This window comes from Haliaeetus albicilla, chromosome 8 (assembly GCF_947461875.1).
Source record: "Haliaeetus albicilla chromosome 8, bHalAlb1.1, whole genome shotgun sequence".
NCBI classification, from domain to species: domain Eukaryota; kingdom Metazoa; phylum Chordata; class Aves; order Accipitriformes; family Accipitridae; genus Haliaeetus; species Haliaeetus albicilla.
Genome location: NC_091490.1, coordinates 33,168,113 through 33,180,620, shown reverse-complemented (window position 1 = coordinate 33,180,620; position 12,508 = coordinate 33,168,113). Strand labels below are relative to the sequence as shown.

The 12,508-nt window shown below is 38.3% G+C and overlaps 1 protein-coding gene across 5 annotated transcripts in view; it reads left to right on the top strand.

Annotated features, from left to right (window-relative positions):
* Positions 1 to 12,508, top strand: part of RC3H1 (ring finger and CCCH-type domains 1) — an 80,899-nt gene that overhangs the window by 55,520 nt on the left and 12,871 nt on the right. The window contains exons 18-20 of one of the 5 annotated variants that reach the window (XM_069789615.1): positions 1,259 to 1,429; positions 2,034 to 2,149; positions 3,324 to 12,097. In XM_069789615.1, coding sequence (XP_069645716.1) covers positions 1,259 to 1,429; positions 2,034 to 2,149; positions 3,324 to 3,477 — 441 coding nt within the window. In that variant the 3' untranslated portion in view covers positions 3,478 to 12,097. Of the gene's footprint in view, positions 1 to 1,258; positions 1,430 to 2,033; positions 2,150 to 3,323; positions 12,098 to 12,508 lie in introns of those variants that run through there. The other 4 variants (XM_069789619.1, XM_069789618.1, XM_069789617.1 and 1 more) reach the window with 4 other exon arrangements.

The following is a 12,508-nucleotide window of genomic DNA, read 5'->3' as shown; positions in this document are numbered from 1 at the left end:
TATTCATATTAATATTTTCCCAGAAGGAATTGCTATAAGTAGTGGATAGCAGCTTCTGCTGAAGCTATGGTTGCCTAAGAACCTGTGTTACCGAGGAGGGTTATTGCAGATTCGTTGTAAGAGCTCACAATTTTTAAGTCACAGCAGCAGTTACAAGTATTATGCATTTCTTAGTTACTTGAAACATAACTTGTGTTCTTGTGCTCTTGTTTGGGAACAAGAGGAGAAAATGTTTTAAATCTTGCATGTCTGCCTTTGCCATAATAGAAGAGTATTGGAAAGTTGCAAAACTTGTAAGTGGCCTACCTCTCCTGCTCGTTATTATTGTGATTGTGTTGGTGTTAAATCCTACATAGTTGAGGTTTGAGCTTTGATTTTACCGTAATTTGAATTTGTCAGAACTAATAGGTTATTTTGAGTAATAACAGCTTTCAGTTTATCTCTTGTGTTCAAAGCTGCAAGTAGGTACTTGAAATCCAGGAGGCTTTATTGATTTACCTGTTACAAGGTTGTCACAATCACTTAATTCAGTCAGAGCATGAAGAACTAGATTATTTTGCTTTTTTCTTGAATGAATGAGCATTTCTACTTGAAGGCCAGTCAGATGTTCAGTTGTGTGTAGTAGTAGGCAGTGTGTTTACATGCAGAGCACACATTTAAGGAACTGATTCCCAAGTATTAACAGATTTTTTTGGAGTGACTGACATGGTTGCTGCTTTTACTTGGCTGCTAGTAGCTTGCAGCTTGTGAATGACTGCAGTGACTTGCATGCTTCCTAATCTGGGTCAGTAGAGAGCTATGGATTGACATCCACATCTCAAGATATTTTATGTGGTTCAGTAATTATACTGGCTCTACTGTAGAATTTGGCAAAAACTACTACTGTAAAATAAAGCAGCACATTTGCTTATCTGCTGTTACCTTTTGTTCAACAAATAGCTCACAAAAAGAGTAGTGTTTTGTTCATGTGTTTAATCTTAGTTTTGAGCAGGGAGCAGTGTATGGGGAAAACCTATGTAAACTTATTACAGTAAAAGGTATTTAACACTACTTGTTTAAAAGTGAAAAGACTTGTCTGCGTGTAAAAAAACATTTAAACTTGCAATGGAAGAGATTTCAGTTGGGGTCTTGTTAAGCATGGAGAGAGAAGGCCTTGGTTTTGCAAGTAAGCAATACTCTAGAGTTACTGCCTAGAGCTCTTTCTGTGCTTGGTGTGTTGTGTGCTCAGTTGTGTATGTGCTTGGCTTTATGCATTTAGGCTGTTAGTAACAGGCTGCTGTTGCAGAGGGAGGCGACTACCCTGGCAGGCCAACCACAGCCCCCACCCCCACCTCCCAAGTGGCCTGGGATGATCTCAAGTGAACAGCTGAGCTTGGAGCTACACCAGGTGGAAAGGGAAATTGGGAAGAGAACCCGTGAGCTGAGCATGGTGAGTGCTGTGGGTGTGGGAGGCAGAGAGGTGGAGAGGAGAGCCACATAGCTGGCTGCAGCCCTTTCACCCTGGCAAAAAGGCTCTCTGCTGGATGACCACAGCTGGAATCATCCATCTCTCTCTTCACCTCTTTATTCTTCAAAACCTCCTGAGAAGTTTTTTGATTCTTCTTCATGAAGAATTTTAATTCTAGCCACTTCAAAATACTCTGCTGTTGTTTTGTTGCCATTTGAAAATGTGGTGCTGAATTTGTTGAAATCGTCTCCAAGGTCACTGTGCCATGAGTTCTATAAATTGCTTTAACATAGAAAACATCTTCTGCAGGTACAGGCTAGCATTCACAAGTCTGTGTGCTGTTACAGTCTATGGTCTTTGCTTGTTACAAGAATCATCCCTTCCTTTCAGGAAATACTGTCCCCTGAGAGGATGAGCATATCTTACTGAGTCTGTTTTCTTTTCTCATGGCTTTTGTGGGTTACACTGTATGACTGCAATTTACAGGCCTTCATCATTGATCCCAAAGGATGAAGTCTCAAATTCTTCTAATACCATGTTAAAGAGTTTCTTTTTTTTCTTTTTTTCTTTTTTTTTTTTTTTAAAGGAGAGCCAGTCTTCACTGGATATAAAAACCAAACTGGGCACCACTAAACAGACAGAAAATGGACAATTAGAACCACAAAGCAAGGTTCCAGCTGAGGACCTCGCACTGACATTCAGGTAACATGGGTCTTCAACCTTTCTTTGTATAACAGGAGAATGACTTAATCAGGGTCATTCTCTGGTGTATGAATAATATACCGCTTGCCTCACATTGTGTCTGATGTGGAAGCATCTACTACGAAAAGACTATGCAAATGTTTTTACAACACCCTGAAGTTTTTATAGTGCAAGCATGAATTAAGGGCCATTTCCTCTGAGGAGTAGGTGAGTGGAATGAAACTGTGTATCAGTTAACGCAACAGAAGAATTGTGATATTCCTTAAGACCAGAAGTCCATCTAGTCAATATTGGATGATAGTAGGGAGAGCAGGAGATAAACAACAACCATAAAAGAAATCTTTATCTGCTGTTTTAGTTTCAAAGAAAATAAATGTTCCAAATCTGAGAGGAAAGTTATTTCATCCTGCTAAGGTTTGTGATGTGGATGTTGTCTAGGAAGGTATGTAACTTTGAAACAAAGTTCACTTTTATTTGTAGGCAGTAATCTTTATCTGTGTAGATGCTGGGATTGATTTCAATTCACATTTGATAGCTGAAATAAGATGTTGGCTGGGAATGCTAGAAATCTACACAGCAAGCATTTTCAGATGGCTGCAAGCATCTGCATGTGTTCAGACTAATACTTTGAACAGGAAAAACTCAGATGTTTCATTAAGTTTACATAACTTGATGTGAGCAGTTTGGAATCTGGATATTTATTCAGAAAGTGTATCCCTCTCAATTGTTTATGAAGTCTGCATTTTCTTCTTAGAACCAATTCTTGAGTTCTGCTCTACACCATTAGATTGAGGCCTCCAGAGCAGAAACTAATTTTTCCATTTAATAAGATAAGTTAAATATTCTGGAATGTGTACATTGTACAGACTGATACTGTACATTTTGTGGCATATACTGAAATACTTTTCAAAACATATCTAGAACCCGAAAAAATGTAGTCTTGTTTGTTTTCAATTAGCCTTATCTTTGTTCTTCCTTTTCTGGTAAGTATCTGCAGCATACCAGACAACTTCTTGTTATACGAGGCAAGTCTTCACATGTTTACATATGTTCACAACTGTTCATTGGGATGCTGCAGCAACAAATAATTTAAGTCCTTTTACTTAAAATAAATGAAAAACTCAGTAATTACTTATCTTCACCCCCTCCTTCTTTCTCCTCAACTTCCTTTCAGCAGTGATGTTCCAAATGGATCAGCCTTGACACAAGAGAGCATTGGCCTCCTGTCAAACAAGGCAGCATCTCTCAGCCTGTCAGAGGACCCAGAGGGAGGAGGAGACAACCACGACTCCCAGAGAGCGGGAGTTACACCCACATCTGCTCCATGAAGTGAGGCCAGCATACCCCAGAGTTTCTTTTGCTGGGGTGTCAGTAGCTTCCATTATGTTTTTTTCCAGGGGTGATTGGAGAAACCCAGGAGCAACAGCAGTAGCAGAGCAGCAGGTCCAGAGGCAATGTGCACAGACACAACTACTAGAAACAAATCCTGCACATAGTTCACATTAACGCATTTTTTAATTAAAAAAATGAAAATTAGCAGTATCTGCAAGCAATTCAAATTAAATTTGTTTTTGTTCTGTGAATGAACTTTATTTTAATAACTTTGGACGCCTTGGATCCCAGGGCTTAAAAAAAAAAAGATATTATATATATACTCTGTTTGATTAATTGTATGATCTTAATGAAGTAGGTTTTTTCTTTTATTTTGGTATTATTACATACCCAGTGCATAATTCCTTATCACCTTAACTTCTCAACAACTAAAACAACCTGGCCACTTCCTTGTATGGTTTAAGGGTAAACAAGGAATGAGGGTTGGAGAGTAGCTGTGAACTGCAGTGTCAAAAGATGTGCAGCAAACTTCATTCTTAAAACAGTTCCTCCCATTGTGGCTAGGAACTGAACCCTAGCTTGTGTGAGACTTCTTGCTTACATTATTTAAGTTTAAACTACAAGTGACAGAATCTTTGCAATGCAACAGGTGCAGTCCTTACTGTATGTCCCAGCGCAGCACATGTAATTAAAGAGGATAACAAAATAAGTGTCCAACATGCATTATTTTATTTGAAGGTTGCTGGCCTTTTATCTTCTGTTGGGACTAAAGAGTTCAGCAGAATGCAGACTAATCTACTATAGCATGGGTATTTCTGAAGCTGGTTAGCTGGGGCTTGTGGTAGAGAGGCTTAACTAACTGGTGAAGGTTGTGCAGCCATGACCAAGGCAGAATCTCTAGAAATAGGAAGTAGAGAGGACATAAGGCTATACAGTTGCTGGAAGGATGTTAAGTGCTGGTGAGCTGGTGAACCATGTTAGTTCATCCAGTGTTTGCTGTTTGTGGTTGGGTTTTTTTTGTTTTTTTTTTTTTTCCCCTTCTCACTATTCCTTTAAAACAAGCTTACCTAAAGTCCATATGATTAAGTTGATACAGAGGGACTTAGTGACCTCTCTGCCTTTTGGAACAGGTCTTTCATGTATGCTTCCTTCTCAGCAACTCTTGCCTTTGTTTTTTCTTCATTGCTATTTTATCATTATTATTATTAAAAACATAATTTCTTCCATAACCTGATTTTTTTTTTGTTCAGTGATACATCAGTTATTTAATTGTAATGCTGTTGTGAGGGCCTTTTACTGAAGGAGACCAAGATCTTTGATTTGTGCATATCAATGATATCAAGAAATTCTTATTTCTTTTTTTAAAGTTGGCATTGTTTAAGATCTGTGTGCATTAGAATTTGACACCTGAGACTCAGTCTGCAGCTTGTCTGCCACTGCTGCAGTGAATCCTTCCAAGATTCTCCTTTCATAGGGGAAAAGTTGCATCTAAATGACCACTTAAGGTGCAGCACAGACCCTGTTGGAACTAGTGAGAAGTACTGAAAAGCAAATTGTGCTTGATAGATCTAGTGTACTACTTCTCCACGTAGCTGCTTTGTAAATGTAAGTTGGAGAAACCGTAAGCTTTTCTAGATGTTTTCTTGAAGAGTTAAAGAAATGAAAGAGATTTTGTTCTTGCTGCATGTTTTTTGACTCTTTTGACATGCACTGGGGTGAGACCCTGTATACAAAGAACTGTGGAGAATGTTTTAAAGTGCTGCTCCCTCTGTACCTTCTTGGCCTGTTCTTGTTTTCTTTCTGGGTTAGACTACTAAATCGGAAAGCACTGGTTATGTAATAAATTACTGCATTGCTTTGGTTGGGTAAAGCAAGAGTTAATAAATTTTCTTGGGTTTTAGTTTTTTTTTCCTTAACCTTAACTCCTGCTGAGGTCATAGCAACCTTGGGCTAAGCTTTGCATTCATCATACTGTTAAATAAAACAAAATGGGGGGTGGGAGGGGATACAGTCCCACTATTGCCTACCAGTAGGAGAGTCCAAACAGAAGACTCTTTTGAGTAGCAATTATTTAATTTGCCCAGTCAAGGCACCGCGTTTATATAATATTTCACATTGAATTTGATTATGCCCTACAGACCTGGCTGGTCAAGGATTTGATACACATATTGGCTTGGGATTCGAGCTTTCTTTTTTATTTAAATAAAAATTTATATATAAATATATATATACATATATACATAGTTATATCTGTATATATATTGGGTATGTTTTAAGAATTTTTTCGCATGAGCGCAGCTGTTGTGATCAAATGTCTGGGAGGTAGAAGCACTGAATGAAAATAAAGGCATTTTTCAGCGCACACGCCCACACTCTTCATATGTCTTCACACAGGTTTATTTCACTCTTAGTTGAACTTTGGCCTCTTAATTGCAAAGAGTAGTTTTGAAGCTTGCTTTTTTTCCTAACCCCTCTTAATTTTTGGCAAAGAATCATCTTTGCACTAGAATAGCTTCATCTATGCCTTGCCCCCATCCATCTGTATCTCTTACTCGAGGCCTAGCATTATGGCCGCTCCCCTTCAAGCTGAGCAGAACTAGGCTGATGCAGTTTTGAGCCTGTCAGGTCTGTTCCTCTGTTCTCTGCTCTGGGCATGACGATGATTAACCTGTTCCCCTGGCAGCCTGCTCACAAGTCAACTGACACTAGCACCGTGCCCTCTTCTCCCATCCTTTAGTACAGAGCACCACTGTCAGGTCAGCCTTCTTGTTTTTAATTAGTTTACTTCTTCCTGCTGTGTCTTTATTAACACAGGGAGCTCATTTCAGTTGAGATAATTAGTGCAATATTCTAATCTAGGAGGACAAGCCCAGAATGTACCTTTTTTTTTTGACTGCAGTAATTCTTGATGTAAAAAGAATTTTCAAAGACGGTTATGTTATATTTGAATCTACAGATTCAGTTTCAACACTAAGAAGAAAATCTGGAGGGGCAGAAAACTTTTTGCCTTTTATTACTTGTGCCAGCTAGTTTTCTTGCCAGGTTAGGGATTAATTTTTTTTCCCTTTTTGCTCCCGGAAGGAATTCTGTAGTAAGAGCTATTCAGATTGCTGGCCTTCGTATGGTGAGTGCTTCTCAAACCTGTGGATTAGAAGGGAGACCTTACTGGTTTTTTGGGTTTTTTTCTCCTTTATCCAGCTCTGTGTGCTGTACTTTGTGCATAGTGTCCTTGTTTTGATCAGTCTGTCCAGGTGAATGCCCTGTTTGCCTAGTATTATAGTTTGGCTTGTTAAATAGTTTGTTTAATATCTACCAACAGTATCGATTTTTTGCTTTGTTTTTCCCCCCTCCTCCTCTTGTCCTTTTTCTGCTTTTTTGCAGAAGTTTAGCTGATAAACAAGTCAAACAGCAAAATGCAGTGCATGCTTTTAAGTCTTTCTGGAAGCTGCACTTAAAATTTCCCCTTTTTGTGGAAAAGTATGCTAGTAAAACTGGGAGGACAGATAGCTCTACATGTAACGAAAGCGTTGATGGTTACAGCAAATAACTAGGGAATGAAAATTTCTGGAGTAACTGTGTACTGCCATGTTCATTTCTATAGCCCATCATTGTCCTAGTTGCACAGGAATGCTGTCCATCTCAGTGAAATTGGTCTCAGTTAGAAAGAAGTTTAGTTCCTTCTACTTGGGCAAGAAGAAATAGTATTACTTACAATGGTGTTAGGGCACTACTGCATCATTTGGTAGGTAGATTTTCTACTGCAGTAGACAACTTTGAACATTCATTGATACCTGGGTTTCAGCCCCAGCATGGACAAACCCCCCCAGAATAGGAAGCTTCAAGTGTTAGGTTAAGTTGTAGTATGTCGAACAGTGATTCATTCAGTGTAGAAATTATGTTTGTTTATTCTGTAGTGTTATTTTCCTCCTTCTGTCAACATCTCTTCTTCCTTTCCTGTGACCTAGTTATCTTTTCTTAATTGCAGAAACTTACACTTTTTCTTCTGCCCCTCTTGTATATGATTGTATCCTCTCCCATTTTAGAGTAGGACTTTCTTTAAATCAGAGCACCTTTCAAACTTGCAGCACTGTTATCCCCTTCTCAAGTTCTTCTCTGCCTAGTTTCTTCTGAGCCTTATTCTCTCCCTTTTGTCCATACCTTCCTTCCTTTCCTTCTGTGGCTTGCCCATTCACCCTCCCTGATTGTGTAACAGTGACAGCTTGCTGCCTCAAAACAGAGCATTCAAATGAATTCGCTTAGCCAATAACTTCTGTGAAGTTGCCTTTTCTAATGGTGTTATTACTCAGTGATGCACAAATGTGATATTGCCCCTACTGGTAGGCAAACGGGGGATCTGTATAAACATGGTAAACTGCTGTTTTTCTTTAAAGGAGAGCCAAAGACTTGTGCTTTACATACTATCTTTTTTTCCTGGTGTAGCCATTTTGATTGTCAAATCTTTGTAGGGTTTTGTGAGTTGACTGTATTATCCTAATAACAATTTACAGACGTTAATGATTGTCAAGCCTTATCCATGCATTGAATTGTGGAAAATCATTCCATTTAGTCATACAATTTGCAATGTACTGAGATGTATCTGGGGTGTTCTGACATGTTTTCAGTCTCTCATGCGCTCTCTCAGCTGACAGAATGGCTCCTCTAGAGAGGGAGAAGGAACATAGAAATTTTATAGAATCAAAGAAGCCTTGTCTTTACGTGTTTAAATCTAAATTGAATACTGATTTAAAATTTCTTCACTTACAGTAAAACATAAATCTGTATTGCAAATGTGACTGACTTTTAAGCCCATTGGAACTGAAAAGACTTGTCAAACTGTAGCATTACATTAAATTAGATGTGGAAGAAGCGAACTTGTATGATGATATTGTCTCTTGACAGCATGGATTGAGTAAGGTGGGGCAAATTCTTTATTAGATGGGACTAGGAGTGAGGCTTTTTGTTGGTAATACAAGAAAGCTGCTTGCATTTCCCTTCCTTGATCTAACTTAAACTCTTGCAGACTGTTATTAAGGTCTTTAGGTTCAGAGAGAAATCTGTAAGTCAATAGCATAAACCCTTATTTCTATTGCCATTTCCATTTATAAATCTGGACTATAATGAAGCAGACTTACAGGATAGTTACCTGAAGAACCCCAATATAAAGTATCTTCAGTTACCTAGCTACTTCAGACCCACTTTTATGATCTAAGAAATTCAGTGGTAATAATCAGGAGGCTCAAGAGCCAGGAGTACCATCTCATCTTTGTTCTAAAATTGACGGGGGGGAGAACCATATAAGCAGTGTGCAAGTTTTCTGCTTGTCTGTCTGTGTATGAAGAAGTTTTTGTAGTCCTAGAATAGATAGAATGAACACAGAGCAAGACTGGGGTGTGATGTTACCCTCATATTCAAATTTTGTCATCGTTCACTTTCCAAAACACACACTTCCTATTTCTGTCTCCTAATGTCGGTAGCACTGATTTAAAAACAACCAAAAAAAGTCAGTGTGTTAGCAACTTAATTTTTTATATCACAGTATATCAATTCCCCTGGATGGAAGAAAGCAAACAAAAGTTTGAGTTGTCTAAATGGTAATTCAGACATGAACTGGAAAAACATCCACCTTGCTTGAGTAAATGTAAACTCTGAATTTGAGGAAAGCAAAACAGCTCTTCTGAGCCACGCTTTAGGTATAGCCTTGGTGCTAACAGTTGGGTGGTTATTACTTGTGGTATACCAGCATAGAGATTATGTAGCGCAAATTGATTTGTTCTCAGATCAAATGTAATCTGAAATGCCAAAAACTTCATTGGGGATTCTCTTTTCCATACTCAGCTGTTATCAATGGCATTATTTTCAGTTGAAATGTCAGGGGGGTGAAAGAGGCTAGAGTAAGTTAGTTCAAGTCATACAGTATAAGTAAGCAATTTTGGGGAATGGTATCCCAGCACAGTGTCCTTATACAGTTAACATGTGGTCTTTATTCTTGTGTAGGAAGAAGAATGTAACTGCTTAGTGCTGTCACAGTCTTCGAGGCACTTCTTGCAGTGCAGGTAGAGCCTTAATTAGCAGAGAAAGGAGAAACAAACTTAATATTGATTTTCTTTATATTTTTATTTCCCAATGGCAAGTGTAATATCATACCATGGAAACTCTTTGAACACTATGGTAAGCAAAGAGGGTGCAGCTTTTTCTGAAATTTCGAAATAAAAAGAGCACGTGGGAATGTGGATTTGTCTGCATGAGGAACATCCCAGTCATTTGAAGCTTAAAATATGTGACCATAATAATCAAATTGGATGCCTATAGCTTAGTAACATAAATAAATAACTGATGTGTCCCAGGCAATCTTTGCAAGTCCAGTGAGTTTGTGTATGATTTTAGTGCAAATTGCCAGTTGTCCAGCATTTGGGAAAGTTTAGGTGCCTAGCTTCATCCAGCAAGGCAGGTGTCTTTGGTTATACAAGCTAGATGTTTTCTTATTCCAGGAAACAACTGATTCTTAGATCTAAAAGTTTTAGGAAAACACGATTATCAACTTCAATTTGAAAAATACAGTCTTGGAAAAGATGGAAGCAACAGGTGGTGGAGTGTCTCTGAAAGTAAAAAGCATTAGAGATGATGGAAATACATATGAAATGTATATGGGGAAAATACATCTGTAAGCAAAAAAGAAAATCTTGTGGAGTATTTGTTGTTTAAGAAATTATTTGCGTCTTTGTAATGTTATAAAAGATTTATTAATAGTTCTGTGGCAGACAGCACTCACAAGTCTTTGGCATCCAAACCAGATTGTGTATTGGATGGATCCCACAACTGGATGTGTGCACTGACCTCTTTATTTCTAGCTTTTTAAAAAGAAACTTGGTAGCAGCGTTTTATAAATGTATAAAGCAACCTGAGACAGAAGAGAAGAAATGGTGTTTACATCACAGCTGCTGCACAGTTCACAATTGGTACCTTTAATCTGCAGCCTCTCAAGTGAAGCTGCTCTAATGGGCAAAACAAGCACATCCAATGACTTTCAGTTTTTTTCTAATTTTAAGGTGTTCCCATTACCCCTTTGGCCTCTGCTTGTTGTGTAAGCAGCCTCTATGCTAAGAGGAGCTTTCCTTGAAGTCAGCGTAGTAACTGTGCTGTAGCTTGATTATTTTTCCCTATTTTCTATAACTAGTAGCATAGTGTCGAGCTCTTTCCCCATTGTATTTGTTGCTATGGGGAGGCAGAGGTGAGGCAAGGCATGCGTGGGAGGAAGAGTTGTGGGATCTTATCTGTGACAGCTCCCGCCCCCTCTTTGAAATCATCTACTTCCAGTTGTGGGATTTCTCTATGGATGACTTTTTTTCCTCTTTTTGTAAGCCTAGTTTTCTTTGATCTTGTTAGTTCCGTACAAGTCTCCCCGAGACATTCTGCAGTCATTATCACCTTTTTGGGTGGAGTTTATTTTATTTTTTTGGTTTGTTCGGTTTTTTAAATAACTTTTTAACATTGGTGCATATATGCTTGGGATAGAGCTCATGTAATTTTCCAATCGTATTGATTGTATGTGATTGTGCCCTGCAGAGGTATATTTAACAAAAAATAAAATAAAAAAGGATAGTCTAGGTAATAAAGGAGGCAATGAGATTTGTTGAGTCAGGTTATGAACTATTTCTTGAACTTATTTAGGATCCTGTATAAGTGAAATTCCCTCTCTGCTGTTCTCATAAATCAATGCTAAACAAAATGTCATGAATTCTCTCTTTGTTTGAACTGGTTCTTTTCTTGCTTTTCTTCTCCTTCTGCTGTTTTCTTCCTTTCCTGCTGCTCTTCCCCATCAAAAACAATTCTTGACCCTTTAGTGGAATGACTGACTCTGGGTTGATATTGTGAATATTTATTGTTTGTAACTATCAAAACATTTTGAATAGGAGTAGAGATTAAGTAGAACATATGAGAAGAATTCCATAAACTGAATTCTTTGCAAGTTCAGGGGAATTTTGAAGTCTTGTACATACAGGCCTGTTCATGGGGGGAGACATTCAGAGGCACACAAGGCATTGATAATCTCTTTCCTTGAAAGGTTGGATGCTTTTACTACCTTTTGGAAAAACTCTGAGATGACAAAAGGAGTAGAAGAAAGAGTTCAGTGTATCCAACTCCCTTTATCTTTACTTCTGCAACATACTTTTTAAACTTGAAAGAAAAGCCTTCTAGATATTATGGTGAAGTGGGGTGGAGTGGATTGAAGGAGGCAAGAGGATGCAGAGATCTGAAAGTCAGTATTTGTCTCCTTTATTTCTTTTTTTAGAACTATAGAACCAACAATGTCACTTTTGTATTAAAGAACAAGGAAGTGGAGACCTATTGTGTGTGCATGGTGGTTATATAGAAAAAGCCATATGTTGAAATGCTATTTCTTCTTCCCTCTTCAGCTTGCTTTTCTCCCTCTTAGACTGACTCAACCTTACCTTGTTTCCACATAGTGTCTAAGGGTCCTTTGAGTTGCAGATTCAACAAAAAAAATGAGTGAAAAGGTGGTGATTCGCTATTTGGTTTGTAAATAGATGGAAGTGTCTGCAAGGTCTTATCTGCTTTTCTGTCAGCATTTACATTAAATGATAAATTAATGGAGAACACTTTTTGAAATATCTCTCATTTTCTGTCTGGCATGAATGTGCATTCTTCTAAATTTTGTGTGAGGTGTAAGACTCTATGAAGACTGACCATGTAAGACTTTCTGCAGGTCAAGGTGTGTTTGTTCTCGGCCGGGCTGGAGCATAAGAGATGCCAAATAGCAGAGAAGCCGTGTGCCTCTTTGGAGATCTGGTCTGTCACGGGGGGGTGAATGAGAGACAGAAGAGGGGTTTGGATTGCTTAAAGAATCACCTCCAATTGTATTAGCAATAGAAAAATGATTTAATAGAAATTTATATAAAAGCGTGACTTTACAGAATTGGATGGCAAGGTTCACTCGTATTACTTGGTACCTGGATGAAATGCACTCAGGAAAATTAAGTTAGAATCAGACTAAACTTAACCTATATA